The sequence below is a fragment of the Myotis daubentonii genome, chromosome 5 (genome assembly GCF_963259705.1).
Source record: "Myotis daubentonii chromosome 5, mMyoDau2.1, whole genome shotgun sequence".
Taxonomy (NCBI): domain Eukaryota; kingdom Metazoa; phylum Chordata; class Mammalia; order Chiroptera; family Vespertilionidae; genus Myotis; species Myotis daubentonii.
The window spans coordinates 63113330-63136456 of NC_081844.1; the positions used below are offsets into that span (position 1 = coordinate 63113330).

The 23127-nt window shown below is 45.6% G+C and overlaps 1 protein-coding gene and 1 non-coding gene across 8 annotated transcripts; both read right to left on the bottom strand.

The window, feature by feature from the left end:
- Positions 1 to 793: 793 nt before the first annotated feature.
- Positions 794 to 22670, bottom strand: NOCT (nocturnin). 7 transcript variants are annotated; one of them, XM_059698013.1, is made up of 5 exons: positions 22308 to 22439; positions 8802 to 8839; positions 5986 to 6255; positions 2722 to 5037; positions 794 to 2044 (listed from the first exon to the last, which is right to left on the bottom strand). In XM_059698013.1, exons 3-4 carry the CDS (start codon positions 6245 to 6247, stop codon positions 4202 to 4204), a joined length of 1098 nt encoding a protein of 365 aa, XP_059553996.1. In that variant the 5' UTR covers positions 6248 to 6255; positions 8802 to 8839; positions 22308 to 22439; the 3' UTR covers positions 794 to 2044; positions 2722 to 4201. The 7 variants fall into 7 exon arrangements, with proteins under 7 accessions (XP_059553996.1, XP_059553991.1, XP_059553990.1 ...); XM_059698008.1 differs by lacking the exon at positions 22308 to 22439 and adding an exon at positions 21987 to 22195; XM_059698007.1 differs by lacking the exon at positions 8802 to 8839 and having other exon boundaries at positions 22308 to 22670.
- On the bottom strand, positions 20016 to 20183 carry LOC132236354 (U1 spliceosomal RNA). Its single transcript, XR_009453284.1, has one exon. It is a non-coding gene; the product is annotated as a U1 spliceosomal RNA (small nuclear RNA).
- Positions 22671 to 23127: the final 457 nt, after the last annotated feature.

Genomic DNA, 23127 nt, shown 5'->3' on the forward strand with positions numbered 1-23127 from the left:
ACATTTTTTGATTTTGGTAACTTGCTACGAATATGTCATGTGCTATGGAGGGTAAAGGAACTTTAAATTTTTAGTAATTCCCCCTATGCTATATTAATTGGTTCTAATTAGGTGAAGCCAGGGCTACCTAGCTTCCTCCACTGCTCTACCTGAATACTTTAGGGTACATCTTTCAGAATAAGTACACTTATGGTCTAAATTGGGAAACACATGCTCATAGTATATATTGATTGGAGTGCTTCTGGTGATTGATATTACCAGGTGTATGCCTTTTAGTCTCAACCCTTTTGAACCGTAGATCATTATATTTGCTTTTTGTGTCCAGCATATTGGAAAACCATATAATAATAGCTTTATGCGTCTAGTTTCCAGCCTCACCAGGCTTTGAACAATGACTGATCAGCATTCTGTCCACTTAGTCCTCAGGTCATCTTCCAGCAACAATTCCAACCTTCAGCACTCTGCTTACCAAATAACCAGCAGACCTCTTAGGGAACATGGAGGTCATGAGCTGTAAACTCCCCCACTCCCTGGAACCCTTGCTATAAGACCATCTTATTCCAGCATGCATCCACCACCTGTCTCCAGAGAGGCAGATGTGCCTTCTTCCTGTACTCAGCATCTCCTTCCCTCTCACACCTACTTCTTTCCCTTGTTCCAACACTTAATAGCCCATCAGTCTGTCTTTTTCTTAATTACAGTCTGAATTCTGACTTAGAAACAGTTACCATTGAAGTCTCCAGTAATCCAGTGGTCAAGTCAAATTGCTTTATTTTTTCACATGATCTTGTGCCTCAGCCTTTTTACATTCTCTGGGTTTTCCATAACATCCCTCTTGCAGTTTTCCTCCTCTATGACCAACTCTTAGTTGACTTTGCTTTCCTCCAGCTTTCCCAGTTAATGTCTATGGGGCTCTTAGAGTAGTTATGGGGCTCTTAGAGTAGTTGTAAGAATTGAGTTAATATGTTAAGGATTTAGAACCAGTGCCTGGCACATAGCACTCTTATGAAAATGTTTAATATATCATCTCAACATGTTAGACAATCTCATTCATTCTTATGGTTTCTACTACCAAATACATTGTTCTAGCCTATTCTTTAGGCCTTAGATGGGTTTATCTAATTGCCAACTGGCTATTTCCTCCTGAATGTCCAACTCATCCATCTGAAATCTTTTCCTCTTTGCTCAATAAATGATGTTGCCAGTAACCCATTACTCCTTGCCCTCCATGACAACCTCCCTCTTACTTGTGCTTTTCCTAGTATCCTCCCATAACTGGCTCCCCATACCGCTAACAGATTGTCTTCAGCTGTAGTCTTTATGGTGGTGGCCCAACCACTTGGGCAAAGTTACACGAGTGTTTTCCTGGGTCTCCATGTATACAGAAAGCATATGTTATTAAATTTTTCTCCTGTTAATCTTTTATTACAGGGATGTCTCAAACAAGAACCTAAAAGGATAGAGTGAACATTATTTCCCTCCCCTACAGAGCAATAGGCTCTATCCTTCGGCCTAGGTGTGTAGCGGGCTGTACCACCGCAGTTTGTGTAAGTATGATGTTCACATGATGCTGAAACCCGCTAATGACGCATTTCTCAGAACATGTCTCTCTCAATAAGTGGCTGGTGACTATTGTTGGATACCTGAAATTCACATATTAGTTTGACTTTCATTCTCATTCAGATTTGTTTACTCAAGGCTGTCATGATCTCTCTTCAGGTTGGTGTACTTTGGGGTAGAAAAACAATATTTAATGCCTGTACATATAAGTATTGTAATTAGTGTTGTTTCTCAGCAACATGATTACTATTAGTCATGCTAAGATTTGAACCAAATAGTATGGATGGTCTTTCTGCTTGCCATTCCTTCCAGGTAGCCCCAAGATTTTATGTATACAATGTACTGAGAAACTTCATTTGTTTCACAAGTGGTTCCAATGCAGAATACTTGGGTGAACCCTTTTGGGAGCTCCAACCTTGGCACTGAGAGATACCATACAACAAAAGCACAGCAAAGATGCTTTCAATGTGCAGCTATAGATCTGCTTTGTTCACTTCTACACTAATAAAAGAGAAAAATGGTAATTGGCGTACGATACCCTTTTCATTGGCTAATCAGGGCTATATGCAAATTAACTGCCAACTAAGATTGGCAGTTAACTGCCAACAAGATGGCGGTTAATTTGCATATGTAGGCACAATGCAGGGAGGCGAAAGGGAAAGCAGGAAGAAGCCCCCTGCCACTGACAGTGATCGGAAACCCAGGGGGGACCTAAGAACTGGGGGGCAGGGCAAAGGCGGCCTTGGGGCCGCCTTTGCCCTGCCCCCCAGACATGATCGGAGAATCAGGCACCTTTTCCGCCCTGGCCAGTGAGAGCAGGAAGTAGGGGTGGAGCCAGTGATGGGAGCTGGGCACGGTGGAAGCTGGCAGTCCCAGGAGCTAGGGGCCCCTTGCCTGGGCCTAAAGCGGAGCCCACGATCGCGGGGCCGCTGCCGCTGCGGGTTCCCGCTGCCCAGGCCGGACGCCTAGGCCAGAGGCATCAGGCCTGGGCTGGGGGCAGAACCAGTGATGGGGGGAAATGAGGCCTGGGCAAGGAGGGTGCGATTGGAGGGTGATGGGGGTCAACGCCTGAGGGTTCCCAGTATGTGAGAGGGGGCAGGCTGGGCTGAGGGACACTCCCCCCCGCCCCCCCCCCACACCCAGTGCACGAATTTCGTGCACCGGGCCCCTAGTTTAAAATAAATATCTGTGTGTAAATGAATAGTGTGAACCCACCATGTTAACAGAATTAAAAGATCAAATCACCCTACCTGGTTTGGCTCAGTGGATAGAGCGTTGGCCTGTGGACTGAAGGGTCCCGGGTTTGATTCCCAGTCAGCGCATATGCCTGAGTTGTGGGCTCGATTCCCAGTGTGGGGCGTGCAGGAGGCAGCCAGCCGATTAATGAATCTCTCTCATCATTGAGGTTTCTATAGCTCCCTCTCTGAAGTCAGTATAAAAGATCAAATCTACCCCAGATTCTTTTTGGACTAAAAATACAAGATATTAAAGTACTAGTTTCAAAAGACCATTTATTAATTTTAAATATATACAATTCATGGATTAAAATATTCCATTTATTACCCATAGGTTATTTGCTGGGACTTTGTTTGGAAGGGGCTTCACCTGTTATCTTGACCACTTTTTTCCCCCAAGGAAAGAGAATTCCAGGTTATCTTTCCTTTTACATTCTTTCTAGACACTCTGAGCCAATCACCTGGCTGTCTTAGGAAATTACAGTGACAGCCTTGTGAACAGGCTTTCTGGTTGCCCATCTCTGAAAAGAAGGTCCCCCTGACTTTACCAGCCACTGCTCCTAAATAACCCATCGTGAACAGCAATTCCAATACAAATCACTGTGACACTGAGTGGCCACAAATCAAATGTATACCAATAGCATTCCAACAGAAATCTGTAAATGCATAGCAGTGATTAAATGACAAAGACCAACTGGTCATGGAATCTTCCAGAAATACAATAATGGGGAACATGGAGGCACAGCAAGAATTGTTATGAAGAACTTATCGAGACCGGCTATTTCCTCTTCAAACAAACAAACAAACAAACAAACAAACAAACAAACCCCTGGGGCCTCCAGGCTGAATAGTCCCTTTGTACACTATTCTGTTAGACCCCAAATAAAGCATCTTAAAGCCTTAAGAAAATTACTATAAATTACTCTCTACCTTACATTGTGCATGGTTCTTAAATGTTTGTAATGCTATTATTTTCACATGAAGATAGAAAAAATAAATACTGCCATGCATATCTTGTTGATACTTAAAACCACAAATAAATAACTTGAAATACTGTCTAGAGGAAATTGTTCCTGCATACTTGTTAATTATGGAAGACAAAGTATTTTTATATAGCATCATCAAACTGAAAGCTTCAAAACAAGACTAATTTAATGCCCTTAATTGATCTAAATTTAATGCTAGGGGAAAGGAGAAAAAAAAACAAGCCAAAACTGGAGTGCAAACACCTTTTTCGCTGAAGGGTTTAATGGAAAACGTTTGTTAACTAGTGGGATTCCTTCCCCGAGGCATGCTGGAAACATGGAAAGTGAAGTGAGAGAAACTGGGAATCCTTCCTCGGGCAACGTATCCTAACTTCAGTTTTCCTGAAACATCCCTGGTTAAGACTTGTGATTACAAAGTGTTTATGAAAGTCCATCAGGTTCATTATTAAAGCTGAAGTCACACACTAGAGACAGGTGGTCGGAAGGATAATTGAAGGATGGGAGCCGACTGGCTCCAATCTGTTCTTCAGTGAGCAAATCCAGAGCTGCCCTCACACTCAGAGAGTGTTTAGAATACCAGATGTAGTCCAGGGTGTGCCGGTACTCCCCCGAGGTCCGGATCTTCCAGGAAGTATACGGAGGTTCTGACTGCCCATCTGGACTCAGCAGCTTATAGGCGCTGCTCAGGTTGAGGCTGGAGGAAGCAAAATTTTTGTAGACGTCCTCTGTTGGCTCTGCATTGAAGTCCCCACAAACAATAAGGGGAATCTTGGCTCCTTGGGTGAGGTTCTGCAGGTTCCGGAGAAGATCACAGCCTTGAGCTGATCGAAACTGCTCCCAGCCGGATCGTGCTTTCAAGTGGGTGACAGCGACGCAGAGCTGTCGACTGGACTCCTTGCACTCTAGGGTCTGTACAATGGCCACCTGGTTGGTTTTCAATGCCATGGCCGTCAGCCTGATATTGGTACTGTGGACTAACTTGAAGCGGTTCTGGAGGAAAAACAAGGCACAGCCATCTGGTCCATTGTTATGTTCTACATCGAGACAAGGTGACCAGGGCTTGGGGAAGAATGTGCCTCGATAGCCCAGTCTGCTGAGGAGTGGCTGGAAGGTGTCGAAATAGTGGTCCACCTCCTGGAGACACAAGATGTCAGGCTGGTAGGCTAGGATTTCTTCTAGGATGAGACACTTCCGCTCTTCCCACTTGAGTGCTTCCACGGGGCACTGTGCGAAGTTGTCTTTTCCTTCCCCGAGAGCTGGAATGAAAAAGCCAGTCGGTTGTCAGCTACTACAGAATCAGATTAAGTTCCTGGGAATCTCCTTGGGTTTTTGATATGACTCAAGACCCTCCCAGTGCTTCCTCCTCCAGGCGCTGTGGGTGATTCTCTGCCTAAACGGCATTAAGTTTTAGCTTTAAACCGTATTCTTTGCAGTTCTAGGGATCTAAACTATGTCAGATGAGATAGATAGGTTTAACTCTATATACTAATTTCAACACTGACTATGAATGGATACAGACACCACTCAGAATGAATGGGATCCTAAATAGGCAGCTTTTCCTACTTATGAATGAACAGCTGGAAAAAAATGAATGAACCAAGGATTGGGAAGTCAGCAAGCATGCCCTTTTTCTTGGGGAGGAAGGGGCAAAAAAGCAGCCCTTGTTCCTTTTCCTTAAAATTTCAACTGCTACATGAGAGAGAACACTAGGGAAAGTTGATGGAGATGTGAATGGATGAGAAGATGGCCATAAGAATGACAGGTTCAGCACCACCCACACAGCTCCCATTCCCTGTAGCAAGTTCCATATGTAACCATTCAGGAGCCTCAGTTTCTCCCTTGCAAATGCTATCTTAGTGCTGTGGACTGAAAGTGGAGACAACAAAAGTTTTGAGGCTGACAAATGATGGGGTCCTTTAGATTTTGAAGTGCTGGGAAGTAGACTTTCATTGTATCTGGATGGCCTACAAACATGGAAGGTAAGGAGTACGTCTCGAGCTGCTGGAGTTATTAGTGAAAGCCAGAAGACTTGCTTTCCTAACTTGCCCTTCTGGGAGCGGATGCTGCCCTTGTCACCCCATCTTACACCTCCCATTTGCCCACACCTCTTCCCTCCACGTGAGACATCAGTGCCCTGGCAAGTGCAGAGGCAGAAAGGCAGTCACCACAAACTTAATGCTCTGGAACAAAAGCATCAGCCTTACCTTGAGCGAGGATGTTCCATTGCATGACCCTTATAGGTGGGTGGCTACTGGGGCAATCTGTCTTCAGATCCACAAAGTCCCTCTGGAACCGGGGAGGTCGACTGTGCAGGACTGCCCTGCATTCCTCAAGGAGCTCTTTAGGATCAATGGGCTCCAGATGCTCTGGGTCAGGTGACTCCAAATATTCTGGGTGCTGGGAGGCAGCGCTGCTGTTCAGTGTCTTGGCAAGAGCACTATAGAGTCTGCTCGTGCCGTTTCCCATGGAACAGGCTGTAGGAGAGGAAAGGAAAGCACAATTACACACTCAGCTCCTTTTCCTGCCTTTCTTCAATTTCCACCCAGCTCAACTAGAAGGGGAAACTTTTCCTGTCCTTAGAAGGAGACCTTAATGTAGGGAAATGCTGCTGTTGGCACAGGTAGATTAAAGGCATTCCCAGGTTCTACCTTTGTACTGGGACAGGTCATTGAAAATACTATTAAAATTGGTCTCTCAGAACTAAGGTAATTCTTACAAGGGAAAAATACCTTGATCTTTATGGCTTCCTCTAACCTACTACTTGTCTTTATAACGTATAAACCCAGTCTTAGAAAAGCATGGCTGAAACAAAATCCCCATTCCTTTTTCTACATAATTTCAAAAACTTGAAAACCAATTTTGTAAAGAGGCAGATGTTAGGAAGCTCATGTTAATCCTGGAGAAGAGACTAGGTTAGAGCAGGCCGCTGCTCCAGCATGTCATCTACCCAGATCCCTCTGTTAGGAAAAGAAATGGCTGGATTAAACCCATATCTCATTTCGCTTAGATGTCAGCTTTTTGCAGAGCTCTGTGAACCTCACTGAGCAATACAGTGGATAATCTATTATCAATAGCCATATTTCTTAAAAAACAACAAGAAATCAGAAAAGGGATTGGAGGAGGGAAAGGGGCAAGAGACAGTTGCCCACATTTCCTGGGATCCTGGAGGGAGGAGGGTGAGGCGGCGTGCAGGTGGCGCACTGCCTGTTGGGCATTTTCTAGTGCTTCCTTTTTAAATCACTCAGGAGAACGGAGCATGGCCTTCAGCTTATTAGCATGAAGGAAGCTGTACCTGTCGCTTCACTTGTAAGCAGTGATTGCTCTTTTGGAAATCAACCACTCTTTGTGTTCACTATGGTATAAATTAGGGGCATGTTTTACTTGGAACCACCTCCAAATTTCTGTGTATGATGAATATTGGAATGGAGGAATTTGGATTTTCCTACCACATCCATATCTTTGCCTTCTTTTGAAAGACACAAAATTTTCTCTATGAAAATACGTTGTTTAGCAGGCTGATGGACTGAATCTGAAACTAGCTGTCAGTCATATTCACGGTGACAGATCACAAAAGCAAATTCAAATACTTAGCACCAAATGTCTTTTAAATATCAAGGTCAATAAAGCATGCTCTCTCATTCCTTTTCATCAACTCAAAAGTAATTTTCCCCCCAATAAAACTATATTAAAGCAAAGAAACACCCTAGTTTTCCCAGCATACATTTAAGTGTACATGCATCAGCAAGCAAGACTTCTTTCTCACACACGTGCACATGCACAGATGGGCACATACACACCTGTTTTCAAACGGATTTGAATATGTTCTTTTTACTCAATCTGCTTGCCTGAGTACATGGGTCCAAAGGAAGAACTTTTCTTTTTGGCTGGCAGAAAAACTTTGAAAATCTTTCTTCTGTACCTCCACGTTTTTTAAAGCAGTTAAGAGTCCTACTAAATGTGGTCAGATCAGCATCACCTCAACTGTAGATCAAAGTGTCACATGGGCCACAGCAAACTCACAGGGCACAGTGGAGTGCTTTCAATGTGAAGCAAACAGCAATACCTGACATTTGTCAGAGGAACTACCAGCTCAATGTAGCTCAGTTACAACAGAATGGTTCTACATCATTTTGATGGCATCATATCTTTGCAAGCTGAGTTTTGGGGCGGTTAACTGATAAAAAGCAAGTATGTGAAAAAGAGGGTAAGTGCCCAATAGGAGGAGTTCATGGTTCGCGGAGTTATCTGAAGCCAGAAAAACTGCCCTGAATTACACTTCCTTCTAGAAACTTAGAAAAAACCTCAGATAAAAAGAATACGGTACAGCATAACATCTGTCCAGACAAGGAAAGCTTGCCAGAAAGATGTACCCAGAAAGCAGATCAGAACGGTATCCTATTTGCAAAATGAGTCGGAGGTCATTAAGAAAATGGTAACTGGCCTAATCAGAATGGGAAAACCCAGGAATGAGGAGATAAAGCATCGGAGAGATAGTGGCAAATACGTGCTTATTTTAGGCAAAGAAGATCCAAAACACACATGAATAACAGGGGTTGTAGTAGCAAGAAATCCAATGCATGAAATGAAACAAAACAAAACACTAAGAACTACAAATCAGTTTCAAACATGCAGGATGAATTAAGTTGTGGAGTTCTAATATATAATATGGTGACTATAGTTAATAAAACTGTTTCATTTGCTCGAAATCTTAAGTGCTCACCACACACACACAAAACGATGTGAGAGGACAGATGTTAATTGGCATGATTGAGGTATTCATTTCACAATGTATACACATAGCAAAACATCACATGGTACACCTTAAATATATGTAATTTTTATTTATTAATTATACCTCAATGAAACTGGAAAAAATGAATAAGAAAAAGTCAGGTTAAAAATATATCACGGACTTTTTCAATCATCAATGCATAAAGCTTGGTTTTTGTCACTCTGAGAAAAGAAAGCCAAAAAAAAAAGCAATACTTGAAACTACATATTGAAATAACATGCCACATACCTGAGAATATTAACCCAGAATAACCAACACCAACTGGACTGTAAAGAAAAAGAGAAAAGTCCCTTGGGCATATAGGCAAAACCAGCAAGTAACTTATAAGAAAACTAATATATGGCTAATCTATATGTGACTGAAGAACTTCCTATCCAGCAAAACCAATACTGACTCTAGGAGACCGTCTTGAGGGAACTACTAGAGCAGGGGCTGGCAAACTACAGCCAGAGTATTTCTGTGCAGTCCTTGAGCTAAGAAGGGTTTTACAGGTTGTCTCACACACACACACACACACACACACACACACACACACACACACACACACACACACGACACCAGACACTAGCCCACTGGAGATATATCAGTAACCATGCTAAACGTTCTGTCCTCGTGGAGCTTATGCTGTAATGGGGGAAGACGAGATGACCGTTTGTCATATGGTCGAAGTGCTATGGGGAAAAACAGAGAAAGGGCAAACGGAATGTTAGTGAGTGGGGAGCTGCTAACTTACACAAGATGCTCAGTGAGGCCTCCCTGAAAGGTGAAATGTGAGCCGAGACTCGAGGTGGTGAGGACATCAGTAAGTCTTACGTAGATCCAGCATAAGAGCACATTGGGCAGAGGAATAGCAAATGCAAAAGCCCCGAGAAAGGAGCATGCTTGGCAAGGCAACTGCAGTGACGTAGAGAGACCAGAAGATGAGGTCAGTGAGGACAGGGGAGCAGGTGAAGGGCCTTACCGGCCATCCTCAGGACTTTCTCTAAGATGGGAAGCTGTGGAGAATTCTAGGCAGGAGAGAGGATCTGATTTACATGAAAAGCCTCACTGGTTCACGTGTTGAAAATACACTAGTGTCAGGAAACAAGGGAAGACATAGGAAGCCTCTTAGAGGACAGTTATAATCCAGGCAAGAGACACTGGTAGCTTGGACTAGTGGTAATAGTCAAAGTGGTGGGGTTCTGAGTAGATCTCAACTGGCGACAGCGACTTCTGTTGGTGACCTGGACGTGGTCCATGAGAGGAGTCGTCAAAAGGCCTCCAACGCTGCTGCCGGACAACCAGAGGGACAGAGTCGCCCATAGCACCTGTTGGGAGGATGCGGTGAGTTTGCGGAAAACAAGTTTGGCAATTAGCTATGACTGATGTTCCGGAGAGACATGCAAACTGGCAACAAACATCTGGGAGATGTGAGTGGACAGGACACTAAAGTGAGTTTAGAGAAAAAACGGGTCAGAGGATTGAGCTCTGGGGCAGGCTGGGGAAGATGCGGCAGAAGTCTGCAAAAACGGCCTGGCCAGAGGAGGAGGAGAAGAGCAAGGCAAGTCTGATCTTCCTGGAGACAAAACAGGGTCTCATCCATGAGCTGGTCATCTCCTGTGTCAGGCGCTACTGGATGGTGCAAAGAAAACAAAGACAGAACAGACTTGGATTTGGCAACATGGAAATCGCCAGTGACTTAACAACAGCCAACTTCCGGGATTTGGTGGAGTTGTGGGGAGATGAGGAAATAGCGCAGACAGAAGTAATTTACGGAAAATTTGCCCCCAAAGGGGAGAGATGTGGCTGGAGATGGAGGCAAGAGCATTCTGGGATATTATTCTACCCTTGTTCGTTGGCTGACGGGTGATGTGGGAGGAGAACGCCACAAAGCAGGACTCTGGCAGGATGTCCTAAGGATGCTGACAAATCCTCTCCCCCAAAGGCAACCATAAACCTGGACAGAGCTGTCAAAACCAGCTGCTTCCGTGCCCTGGGTATGGACCACAGGCATGCAACAAACTGGGAAGCTTATTCCTCAGGGCCGGAGCTTCAGGTCAGAACGGCGCTCCTCTGAGGCATTCCCCCCCCCCCTCCGCCTCCCTCCGCTCTGTGGCACTAGTTCAACTAGGGCAGCAAGGATATGGAATTAAGTTCAAATCTTCCCACAAAGAAAAGCCCAGGCTGTGGTGGCTTCACTGGCCAGTCTATCAAACATTTAAATAAATAATACCAATCCTCCACAAACTCCTGTGCACTGCTTCCCATGCACAGCCACGATGGAAGACAACTTGGCAGTTTTTTACTAATCTAAGCATCAGTTTAATATATGGCCTAGAACTCATGCGCCTAAGTATTTACATAAGTGAACTGAAAAATTAGGTTCACGCAGATGTTTATAAGCAGTTTTGTTCACAATCGCCAAAATTTGAAGCAATCAAGATGCCCTTCACTGTGCAAATGGATAAACGACTGTGGTACACCCATACAATGCAATAGTATGCAGTGATACAAAGAAACAAGCTGTTAACTTGCAGGATTCATCCATGCAACATGGGTGGATCTCAAATGCATTTCTGATGTAAACCAGGAGGTGCAGGGATCTTTAAGAGGGAATGCAGACTTTGACAAATGAATTAATTCCCAAGCTAGAAAACGAATAACTAAAGTGAACACTATAAAGACTTCAGATACTATTTTTACACTTTTAACACAGCACACCAGGACTTAGGCCCACTTAGGAACCGCAATGTAGTAAGGCCATTTACTTAAACTTGAAAAGAAAGCTGAAGATTATGGGGGACCTTTCTCCCCCTCTCCGATCCTAAGAATGATGCTGGTGACAACTGATTGTCTCTCACCTGTTCTTAAAGATAACATTAACTTTTTTCTTTTTAGGAGTATCAACCATTAAAAAAAATTGTTTCACACATGTCCAATTGCAATATTTCAAGCCATTCTACTGAAGTTTGTATGCCTTAATAGGGGTTGCTATTCAGGGCTTCAAAAAAGATTCAGAATAGCTCACCATCATAAGCCTGAGGTGAGATAGCACAAATAATTCATCGAGTGGTAAAATTAAGATATTGAAAAATACAAAATCTTGATAAAACCTCTGCTGAAATCTGGCACTCATACTAGCTTCTAGTTCCAATTCTGTGTGTGTTTGGATGTGGGTATTTTCTATTAGACCTCATAACTTATCTGTTTTTTTAAAAAAAAATATATTTTATTTATTTTTTACAGAGAAGAAGGGAGAGGGATAGAAAGTTAGAAACATCGATGAGAGAGATCGATCAGCTGCCTCCTGCATGCCCCCCACTGGGGATGTGCCCGCAACCAGGGTACATGCCCTTGACTGGAATCGAACCAGGGACCCTTGAGTCCGCAGGCCGATGCTCTATCCACTGAGCCAAACCGGTTCGGCAACTTATCTGTTTTTTTGTGGGGTTTTTTTGCCCCAAATTCCTCGCTCCCCTATGCCCCCCACCTTGAGCCACTTCAGGAGAAAAAGTGCCACTTCAGGAGAAAAAGTATCAGCCATCATTCTCTATGATATACATTATATAACTTATACAGGCAACAGGTCAGTATAGCTTTATTGCTTATGCGGAGCTGTTCATGTAGCAACACCACTCCCATCCCTTGCCACTGCCTAATTCCATAAGCACATTTCCCTATACATTGAGAGCTGGATGCATTATTAAGTCACTGCTACTTCACTTTATAGGAATAGAAAACGAACTCTCCTTACCCTTATAATAGTCTTTAAAAACTTGCCAGAGATGATTTGGCATACACGTTACTCTCCGTATTGCCAATCACTGTGTCTGGCGCAAAAGCAGACCCCAACACCAGGTCCGAGTGCGGGCCACCAGAGTTTGGAAGCGACCAGGGTTTGGCGATTAGCGTGCCGGATGAGAAAGAACCCCGTCCGCTGACACCCAAACTGACTGGGCCCCCTCCAGGGGCCTGGCCGCACCGGGAACTCGCCGCGGAGGGACATCTGTCCACACGATGTTCTGCAGTTGCCCAGCCATTGCTATTCTCGAGCCTGCCCACACTATTCAGTCCGTGAATCATTGCTCACCCTTAAGTTGGAGCTTAGCCTCTCGACCCCGGGGCTTGGCAAAGCCGCGAGTTAAAAACCAAAAATTCAACAAAAGTCAAGGTTATCTGGGTACACACCTGGGAAGCTGCGGAGCTGCCCAACCTCGGCCCCAAGGAAACCTCGGCCAGTCAAGTTCACACAAACTGTAAACGACAGACGTCACAGGAAGGCGCCGCCGAGCAGTCCTGCGCTGCCATCTAGTGGCCGCGTGCTGAACCACCGCAGCAAGGGCATAGAGTGGGTTCCTGAGTAAATGCGGCCACCTTCAACACCAGTGAGTGAGAACACTCGCAAGATACCCACTGACATGAAACAGCCTGGATACTGGATATGTGGTTCCTTTTCTTAAAGCTGATTGCAGAAATCAACAGATTCCTAGTCCCCCTGCCTGCACAGCTATAAGGACCAAGCCCACGCCTCCCCTCTTACACCTGGCCTGCTTCTCTTAAATCACTCTTGATATGTGAACTACAATTCCTGTCCTTGGCTCATTAGACTGTAAGCTCCACGAGGGCAGGGACTGTCCACCTTGCTTACCCAGCCAGGCTTCATTTTACGACTGAGTGCAAGGCTGTAAGACATTAATTCCTGGCTGGCTCCTCTAGACTGGATTCTAAGGGCCAACCTAGGAAGAGACTTTTCTGGGAAGGGTCAGATACAGTATTTTAGTCAGTGCCCAGTCTTCAAATGTCTGCTACTGCACCCTGGTGGGCGATGGGCAGGCCTGCCTGGAGTCCTCAGCAATGGAGCATGCTATGGGCGAAAGCCCGGTGGCTCGAGCGTCAGCTTTTCTCAGTAAGATCAGGCTACAGCAAGCATGTCAAACTCTTGGCCCATGGGCCGCATCGCATGCCTTGTTTATTTGGCCCGTGTTAGCCTTTGAGTTTGACATGCTTGGGCTGCGTTCCAGAGGCAAAACATCCAAACACATGACTCCTTAGGCTGCCTCGCTTCAAATTCCGGCTCCTCCCTTCACTACTAGCATTCCCTGAACAACTGATGTGCCTCTCTGTGCCTCAGTCCCTTCACCTGGGGGTCAGTGCAGCCCACTTCAGTGGGCTGCGGTGAGGATCCAGGTAAATGAGCTATGCCCAGCACATCCCAAGTGTCAGCTAAAATGTTAGCCGTTCTGTCCTATTTAGTGCAGCTCACGTTCTGGGGCTCAGGAGAAGGCGGCTATCATCAGACAGCCTGCATGTACCATTCTACTTCCAGGCATTTTCATTCCTCTCCCCGGCAACCCAGCAGAGCTGGTCCTGACTCACCATTTCACAGGTATGCGCCTAGGGTTCAGAGACTGCACAGTTTTCTCCAGGTTGCATAACCAGTGAAGGGCCTGGCGCTGGAGAAGGCTCCCTGCACCTTGGACCGCTCACCTGCATCTCTGCTGGTTCTGAGTTAGGACGACTGGGATGGAGCCTGGCCAGGGGCACACACAGGAGTAAACAGGTCGAATTCCACCGCCTCCTGTGGACGTCACTGCCATCACAGCGCACCCACTGGCACGGCACAAAGTGTACAGAGCAGCATCACACCCCGCGTGGCGCTGCTAGAGATATCAAGTGAAGGTCAGGACTCTCGGCCTAACGTGTCTAAAAATACAAGCACCTACCACAGCGACAATCCCAACGACCTTTCTTTGCTGGGCAGCAGTCACAGAACAGACAAGAAGTCCAAAGTGCTTTCCAGAGGGGGCTGAGCTGTACCTCCAGTCCTGCCAGATTCATCTAGAAAGTATTACTCCAGAAGAAGAAATGCCTCCGAAAAATGGCCTCGATTGAACGTTTATAGCTGGTGCTGCCAGCAGCTGGCTGGCCAATCATCTGCACAAACTGGGCTTTTCTAGCATGATGACACTGCAGGGCAGTGTCAGGGGCAGAAGAAACCACAGGCTGCTGTGGGACAATGGCTGTCCACTCGAGCCTCGGGTCTGTGTTAGGGCATGACGCCCACCACTAACATTCCTGAGACACTCAGGGAAATGGCCCACTTTTACAGGTGTAAATGGAAATATGAAAGCTAAAAGGAATGTCATAATATTTCATGCCATGTGAAAATGGTATGAAACTAAAATCTCAGTTACCTGTGGCTGCTCCCACACTGCAATGGCAGGTCTGAGTGGTGGGAACAGAGAGGCATGGCCTACAAAGCCTGGAATATTGCCTAGTTACCAAGAATAAATTAAATATGGTTCTTCCAAAGGAAGCTTCTAGAAACTCTATGCTGAGTCAACACAAAGGGTGGGAGAAGCTGGGGGGCAACTGTTAGAACAGCTCATTCAATAATTGACAGCTGGGCCCTAGCTGGTTTGGCTCAGTGGATAGAACGTCCGCCTGCGGACCAAAGGGTCCCGGGTTTGATTCCGGTCAAGGGCATATACCTCGGTTGCAGTTTCCTACCCGGCCTAGGCCCTGGTCAGGGCTTGTGCAGGAGGCAACCAATCAATATTACGTCGATATTTCTGTCTTTCCCTCTTTTCCACTCTCTCTAAATATCAATGGGAAAATATCCTTGGGTGAGGATTAAAAAAACAGGGAATGACATTTGGTGTGGCTCGGTGGTTGAGCGTGGATCCATGCATCCAGAGGTTGCTGGTTCAATTCCTGGTTAGGCCCTGGTTTGGCTCAGTGGATAGAGCATTGGCCTGCAGACTGAAGGGTCCAGATTTGATTCCAGGCAAGGGCACATGCCCAGGTTGAGGGCTCGACCCCCAATAGGGGGTGTGAAGGAGGCAGTGGATCAATGATTTCTCTCTCATCATTGATGTTTCTATCTCTCTCTCCCTCTCTGAAATCAATAAAAATACATTTTAAAAAAAGAAAATCTCACATAATAGACATTGATTCTGATGGAACTTCGGAACAAAAATAAGAAAAATCCTTTAGCTTATGAAGATAATCAATACATACTCACAAAGACATTTAAAGTTCCAAGTTTTTGGTAATGAGTATGTGTTACTTTTGTGACCTAAAAAACTTTTTGTTTAGGCCCTGGCCGGGTAGCTCAGTTGGTTAGAGTGTTATCCCAATACACCAAGGTTGAGGGTTTGATCCCTGGTTAAGGCCCATATAAGAATCAACCAATGAATGCATAAATAAGTGGAACAAACTGATGTTTCTCCCCCTGCCTCTTCCCCCTTTCTCTCTCTCTCAAATCAATAAATAAAAATTTAAAAAAAATTTAAACCATGATAGAAATTAACTGTAGAGTACATCTCAGCCAAATCTCGAAAATCTGACCTATAATTTGAAAGATGACATCTTCCTTCTCCATGATGGTTAACATCCATGAAAGCAAAACATTGAGAGGAAACAGAAAGCTATTATATTCAAGGTATCACTAGAATCTACAAAGCAATTTACTCTGCACTCCACACAGGATGAGGCATGGTGAGTCACAAGCATATCTGCAGGCTGGCAGCCAGCCTGCCCAAGTACTGGAGTGCAGAGAGTTAGGGGAAAGGAAGACAGTGGGAGAAGGTGTGACAAGCCTAGGGCACTTCCCAGACATCTACCACAATAGTTCGTTTTTGTGTTTTTGTTTTTTTTTTAAATTTTTATTGATTTTCAGAGAGGAAGGGAGAGGGAGAGATAGAAACATCAACAATGAGAAAGAACCATTGACTGGCTGCCTCCTGCACGCTCCCTACTGGGGATTGAGCCCGCAACCCAGGCATGTGCCCTTGACCGGAATCGAACCCAGGACCCTTCATTCCTCAGGCCACTCTATCCACTGAGCCAAACCAGCTAGGGCTACTGTAATAATTCTTTATCAATTTCTTTTCTTTCTTTTTTTTTTTTTTTTTTTAAGCCAGTCAAGTTTAGCAGTGGGGGTATCAATTTCTTTATTGTAACTGGCTGCTGGTAACTTCTAGGCACTCACTTCAATGGACTTCTCATGAAACTAAGAAACTTCATTAGTAAGAAACTTCTAGCAGGTGTCTAAGCCAGGGGTCCTCAAACTTTTTAAACAGGGGGCCAGTTCACTGTCCCTCAGACCGTTGGAGGGCCGGACTATAGTTTTTTTTTTAAAAAAAAAACTATGAACAAATTCCTATGCACACTGCACATATCTTATTTTGAAGTAAAAAAACAAAACGGGAACAAATACAATATTTGTATTTGCATGTGGCCCGCGGGCCGTAGTTTGAGGACCCCTGGAGCATTTAGTAAAACAAATGTCCTCCCTGGCTACTCACCTGGGTTGTCAGTAAGTGCTGTCCACGGGGCTAGTCATCACTCAGGCCCCACTGGCAGACATGAAGACTCAGAAGAACCCAGTGGGGCTCATCCATTTTTTTGATAGTGGAAGGAGAAAAAAAGGGCTCTACAAAAACAGTCAGCTTATGGTAATAATTTTCTTTAGCTTTCTTTCCCCTGGGCACTCCTGCCCATCTCCCTCTCAATGAATTCACAGTGGCTGGTGTGTTCTCAAGTGTTGCTTTGAGACCATTGTAGTAGAGACAAAAGAGCAGCCAGCTAAGATTTAAATGGAGGTCTTACTCCTTCCTTGGAAAGTCAGATTTCCCCTATTCTAAAAATAAATCCAAAATATTTTAACTGTTTTTCGTTAAAGTAGATGGTTCTACTATGGAGCTGAAACCTATGGATGTATCTATAGAATTTCTATGTATTCAAGTGGTTACCAAGGACCTAAACATTCTGATTCGAGCAGTGACTGCTCACAGCAAAGGCCTCCCTCCCTCCTTTTTCCAAGAAACCAGAATATAATCGCCCCATGCACTTCTCTTTCAGTAGACATCACAGAAACCTACATAATACTACATTTACCTACCTAGTCACTCCAAAAGCTGTACAGCTACACTGATCCACTTCCATTGTTAGGGGCAGAAATAGAATATTGGGGACTAAATATAGTTATAAGAAATATTAACCATGCTCTGTTAACCTTGATTGTTGTTCTAAATGAAAGCACATTCTAACCTGGCTGTGGAGTTGTACCTATAATCAACCTTGGAATGCAGTCCATTCTCATTCAAGAGCTACCTATCAGGATTTTCTCCCTCCCCCTGTGGGAATCTGTGCTTGTTTCTCAATAAATCTCTACCTTTTACTATAAAAACAAAAACAAAACAAAAAACTACCTATCATCATGGAAAGATTAACAACCTTGTTTGTTACCCAAACAATGAAGACCCAACCCAGCCCGCATTGCCTGCTTCCCCAGGCCAATAAGACCATATTGCTTGCCCATTCTTATTCCTTTTGCCTACTTCCCCATGTAATCTTGGTTCTTGTATCCCTTACAAGCAGATGGCTTATGGGGGGGAAGGGACAAAACAAATGTTTACGAAGGACCTACTTCTCTCCCATACTGCTGGCACTATTGGAATAAATGCTCATACTATATGATTCAACCCTATCTCTGCTTCACTGGCTCCAGTAGTGACAGGCAGCCCAGACCCACTGGTTGTCTGGTTTTGCTCCCATAAACACACCAATGCCTTCCTCTTCTAAAAGCCTGCTTTTGTTCAGGTCAATATGCTTCCTCCAGAGTCTCTTGAATTGTAGTAGGCCCAAGCTCGGAGGATCTTAACACTTTCTCAGAATCCTCTCCCAGTTTCCTCAAACTGTCCAGTACGAAGTGCCTTTGGGAAGGAGGAGTGGGGGTTAACAGAACTGCTCACATGCCTGTCACCTTCAGGCACCTTGAGGTCTCCCCTCCTTCCTTTCACCAATTGAAAGCAAAGTCATTTCCCCAAAATCCAGCCACTTTTTAGTCAATTACTCTATTTTGTCAATTGCTGCCACAATTAGTCATGAGATACCAGGTAATATTTCGCCATTTAAGTGTACTGTGTTCAACAGTACTGCATTCAAACTCTTCCCATTGAATGTTACAGGAAAATATACCTTAGTTCTTTCACGTGGAAGGCAATTCATTTCTGTAGAAGCTTGATAATTACAAGCTTTCCCATTTCTTCCCTCTCCTAAGCCGTCTGCTCACAATTAAGGAACATACTAAATAAAGCTGTCTCCTCAAATGAGCTGGTATTTGCTTTTAAAATTGTACTAAGAAAAAAGAAACACATACCAGTGGTGGAGAAGAGTAATTCCGCCAATGCTCCATTATCTGAGAGGGCACCTGGAGGACAGCATATAGAAGCGCCCAGATGACTCCTGACTGCATTTCACCTGGGACAGTAACTGTGCAACTGGTGCTTCTTTATGGGGGCTGCTGTCCTTTTAAGAGAAAAGGTAGCAAAACAATGTCCCCTTTAAATTCTAATAGCCTAGCATTTGCTGACTCCAAAGGGGCTGTACTCATCTTTCCAGTAACCTCTGATTGCCAAGGGGCATAAGCTAGGAAGGAGCTGATCATGGAATGGGGTCAAGTGTTGGGACTTATTGCCCCTACCCTACCCCCAAGACTCTCTGAAGAGAATAGCTTTTAGCTCCTTGAAGGCTTCTCTTGCCACATGTTTAAACTTCGGGGCACGTACAAATAACCGGGAGTTTTATTACGGCTGTTATTTTGTTAAGTAATATGGAACCTGGGGCCCAGCAATAATGATCCTGTTTAATAGATCCACAGGAGGCTTCATGAACCTGCATGCTTTTGTGGTAGGCAGCAGAGCAAGGACGATGCGCTAGTTACAGAAGGTCACCAGGGAGGACGGACACCTAGGGATGAAGAACTGGTAGAGCAGACATTGGAGATATTCAAGACTTTGCCCTTAAGACTTCCCTCCACCTTAGAATGGCAGGTACTAGAGATAAGTATTGTTATTCAATCCTCACCCTAAGACCTCTCCACCCTATAATGCCTCAGGTCATGCAGGTGAGTCTCCAGATCTCTTCTCCCCAGGCATGTGGTTGCCCCAGGGGGCTGGAGGAAAGCCCCATTAACTTCCATGCAAGGACACAAGACAGGACAGGCCCTGCTCAGTCAATTTGAAGAAGAAAGCAGTTAACTCCCCTCGAGTTTTTAAAAGGAGCCCTAGCCCACTCTGCAGGGCAGCTCTTTGAGCCACTGGCTGCAATTTTCTATTTGAGTGTCCTACTTTGCCTGGTAAATCTCATCTTCTCAGGGTTTGAGTCTTGGCTCTGAATTCTTTTCTGGGCCAGAACTCAAGTAACTGAGGTTGCTGAACCCAGGTGTGGTCTGACCCCACTGGTCAGAGACCTGGTACAGCAGTTTTAAGAGCACCTAATGCTGGTCTGAGGCTCTTCAGAAATATGTTGCAAGGCGCCTCTTCTCTCACCCTGCATCCACGCCTCACCACACCCCCTGCTCTGGGCTCTTCCCCACGCAAAATGTTTCAATTTTTCAATCCTAACCATGCTTCAAGGCCCATCTCAAATGCACTCCCCTCTCCCCCTTTTTTTTTCCAGGGGAAAGCACAAATGCAGTCCCCCAGGTACTACAAATTATGCAGTTGAGTTTCCCACATATGGGGAAATCACATAGGTCAGCACACCCAGAGTGCAATGAGCGAGCCTCAACCTGGAAAAGCCATCTTCATGATCAAGCAACACACTTCTTGAGCCCTTAAGGATGACCTTTGCAGAAAGGGACTCCCTTACCTCCCACACCCTTGTGCCATTTGTAAACCTTTATCTTAATGTAAAAGGTGTTTAATCTCATTAGTTATTTCTTTTTGCAGATCTCATCTGTCTTACCGGGCAGTGAAACCCTTAAAGGCAGACTAAGACTCACATTCTTTTACCTCTAATAATGCGCCTACAGTGCCTGAGACATTCTAAACTTGTGGAAATGAATGGATGATGGAGCAACCAGTGAACCAATGTCCTGACAAGTAGATGAGGGTAAAAGTACATGAAACAGGAAGATTGCCTAGAGTTTGCAGTAACTGTCTACAGTAGTTCTCGGGCCAAAATAACTTCTATGTGAAACCAGGGTGTTTCAGAGGACTTTTTAAAAAGTTCATAAAACACCTTTCGGTGCGAAAAGCCTAACATTCCCAATGTTCTGTGTGACCTGACCATTTTTTCCCCTCAGCTGACAGCACAGCTATGTACATCCGTGTATTGCACAAGCTATCTGCTTCCAGGGTGGACCTACTGACGAACTCTACCCTGAGGGGCATGAGCCGGGACACCAACTGGTTTTCTTTTCCTCCTTCTGCCCCAAGCCGGAAACCTAATAACGTTTCTCTTGAAAACTTCCAGCAAGGAAAACACTAACTTATATGGTGCTACGTCTTCTAACAGTTACTTCAGTGTGCCTCATTCTTACAGGACTGGGAAAAAATATGGAAGGCTGTCAAGTTCACCCCTTCTAAAGAACAACCTACTTTAGAGTCTCAGTTACCAGTTTACCATCTTGACTGTATAAGTACGCCTCAGCCGGTCAGTGTAGGATTATTCCGCTTCACATTATCCTACGTATTAGTGTACTCATGGTTAGCGTTGTAATAAGTTTGTGTCTTCTTTAGTAATTTTAGTTCAAGAAGGGCTTCAGTAAATAAATAAATATATAAATAAATGCCTCAGCATAACATTTGCCAATAATCTGAATAGAGTTTCAAGTCTTGGCTTCAGTCACATTTTGGATTATCACTTTCATTAATTAAAGAAAGTCACATTGAACATATTCTTCCTGTTTGTCCTTAAATGATTCCAAAACTTTCGGAGCGAAATGTACGTTATTTATACTGTAGGGTGGGCACATAATGTCTCAAACAGCAACAGCCTAACTTTAGCACAACCAAAATACACTTTTAGTGCAAACTGCCATTCTGAAAGAGAAACTTACTCATTTTAAAAGTATGACTAAATTGTATGTATTTTGTGGCCACAGGGATGTGTCCTCAGGTAGAAACCGAGGTGGAAAAAAAAAAAAAAGGAAAAGTCCTAGGTATGTGGAACCTTAAAATTGGCTCTTGGAGAAGGCATCACCTTTACAAGATCGTAACCCAGGTATATAGGACACAGAATGACGCATTAGGAGCTGAAGGCTCAAAAGAAAAAAAAAATACAAAAATCCAAAAAAATGTAAAGCGAGTCATTGTGTTACAATGCATTGATACACTTATAACAACAACAACAAAACCCAAGCCCTAGCTGGTTTGGCTCAGTGGATAGAGCATCAGCCTGCGGACTGAAGGGTCCGGGGTTCGGTTCCAGTCAAGGGCACATGCACATGCCGGGTTGCAGGCTCGATCCCCAGTGGGGGGCATGCAGGAGGCAGCCTATCAATGATTCTCTCTCATCATTGATGTTTCTCTCTCTCTCTCCCTCTCACTTCCTCTCTGAAATCAATAATATATATATATAACCAAACAGAACATCGAGGCCCTGCAAGCCACAGGTCAAATAAGTGTAACTTTCAATTATTACCTTTTTTGCATAAAATTTCCGTAAGTCGCGGAATAAGAAGTAAAACCAACACAAATCATTTTCGGCTCAGCGAGGGGGGAATGAAAGGGAGGTCCAGGCGAGAAATACTGGAGGCTCGGCACCCAAGGATCAAACACAATGAGCCCCAACACAACGTTCCGGATGCAAACCCCAGGCTCGGAAGGCAAGGGGAGAGGCGAGCGGGAGAGGACGCCTTCCCGGCCTGCCCCGCCGCCCGCCGCCCGCCCCGCCGCCCGCGGCTCCCATTCATTCCGCGCGGCCGCCGGGCGCGTCCTCCGTCCGGGACCGCCGGCCACTCACCTGTTCGCGAACACAGCGAAGCGGCGCCCGAGGCAGCCACCAGGAGCCGGGGGGACGCTGGTCGGGGGACGGCCGCCCGCGGGGACGACTGCCCGCGCGGGCCGGGGCCGGGCCGGCGGCACAGGCCGGTCGCGTCCCTGAGCAGCAGGGCGGAGCAGAGCCGCCGCGGGCTCTGATACATGCCGGGCGCCGCTGCCAACCACCGCCGCGGCCCCTCGCACGCCCGAGGAGCGGAGCACGGCCGAGACGGGCGGTGAGCAGACTCTCCGGTCGTCCCTGGGCAGGGACGCTCAGAGCCGGGGAGAGTCCGGGACAGGCGAGCCGGACCGAGAGGCTGGAGCGCGGCTACAGCTGCGGTGGCGACGGCGGCGGCACTGCCGACTGTGGACGGCGAGACCAGGAGGTAAGCGGTGAGCCGGCACGCTGACAAAGCGGGCGCTACCAAGTGGGACCCGGGGGGGATGCATGGGGCGGACCCACGCGCGGCCAGGCTGTATTCCAAGAATCGGGGTAATTTTATTTTTAAAGGAAAGATATTATCAGTTGATGGTGGAGAGGAGGCTGTCTGAGGCCTAAGGAGGATTAAGATATCCGATGGAGCGGTTTTAAAGAAATGAGCCTCCCCTCCAGCTGGCTGGAATGGAAGCGCCCACAGGCTGGGAGTCCCCAGGCAGTTCCAGGGCTGGGCTCCGGGGCACGTGTGTATCGAGGAGAAGACAGCATCCGTGTGTGCATGTGCGTGTGAGTGTGAGTGTGAATACAGCAAAGGGCGTATGCTTCCGACTCTTTGGGCGGAATATATTACGTTCAACGAAATTGA

Bases quoted from the DNA above. Each gene is read 5' to 3' on its own strand.
- NOCT (XM_059698007.1), bottom strand. From the start codon at position 22,488: ATGTATCAGAGCCCGCGGCGGCTCTGCTCCGCCCTGCTGCTCAGGGAC. The intron at 6,256-22,307 runs GTGAGTGGCCGG...CCTCTCCTACAG, and splicing joins TTCGCTGTGTTCGCGAACAG to CCTGTTCCATGGGAAACGGC. The intron at 5,038-5,985 runs GTAAGGCTGATG...TTTTCATTCCAG, and splicing joins ATGGAACATCCTCGCTCAAG to CTCTCGGGGAAGGAAAAGAC.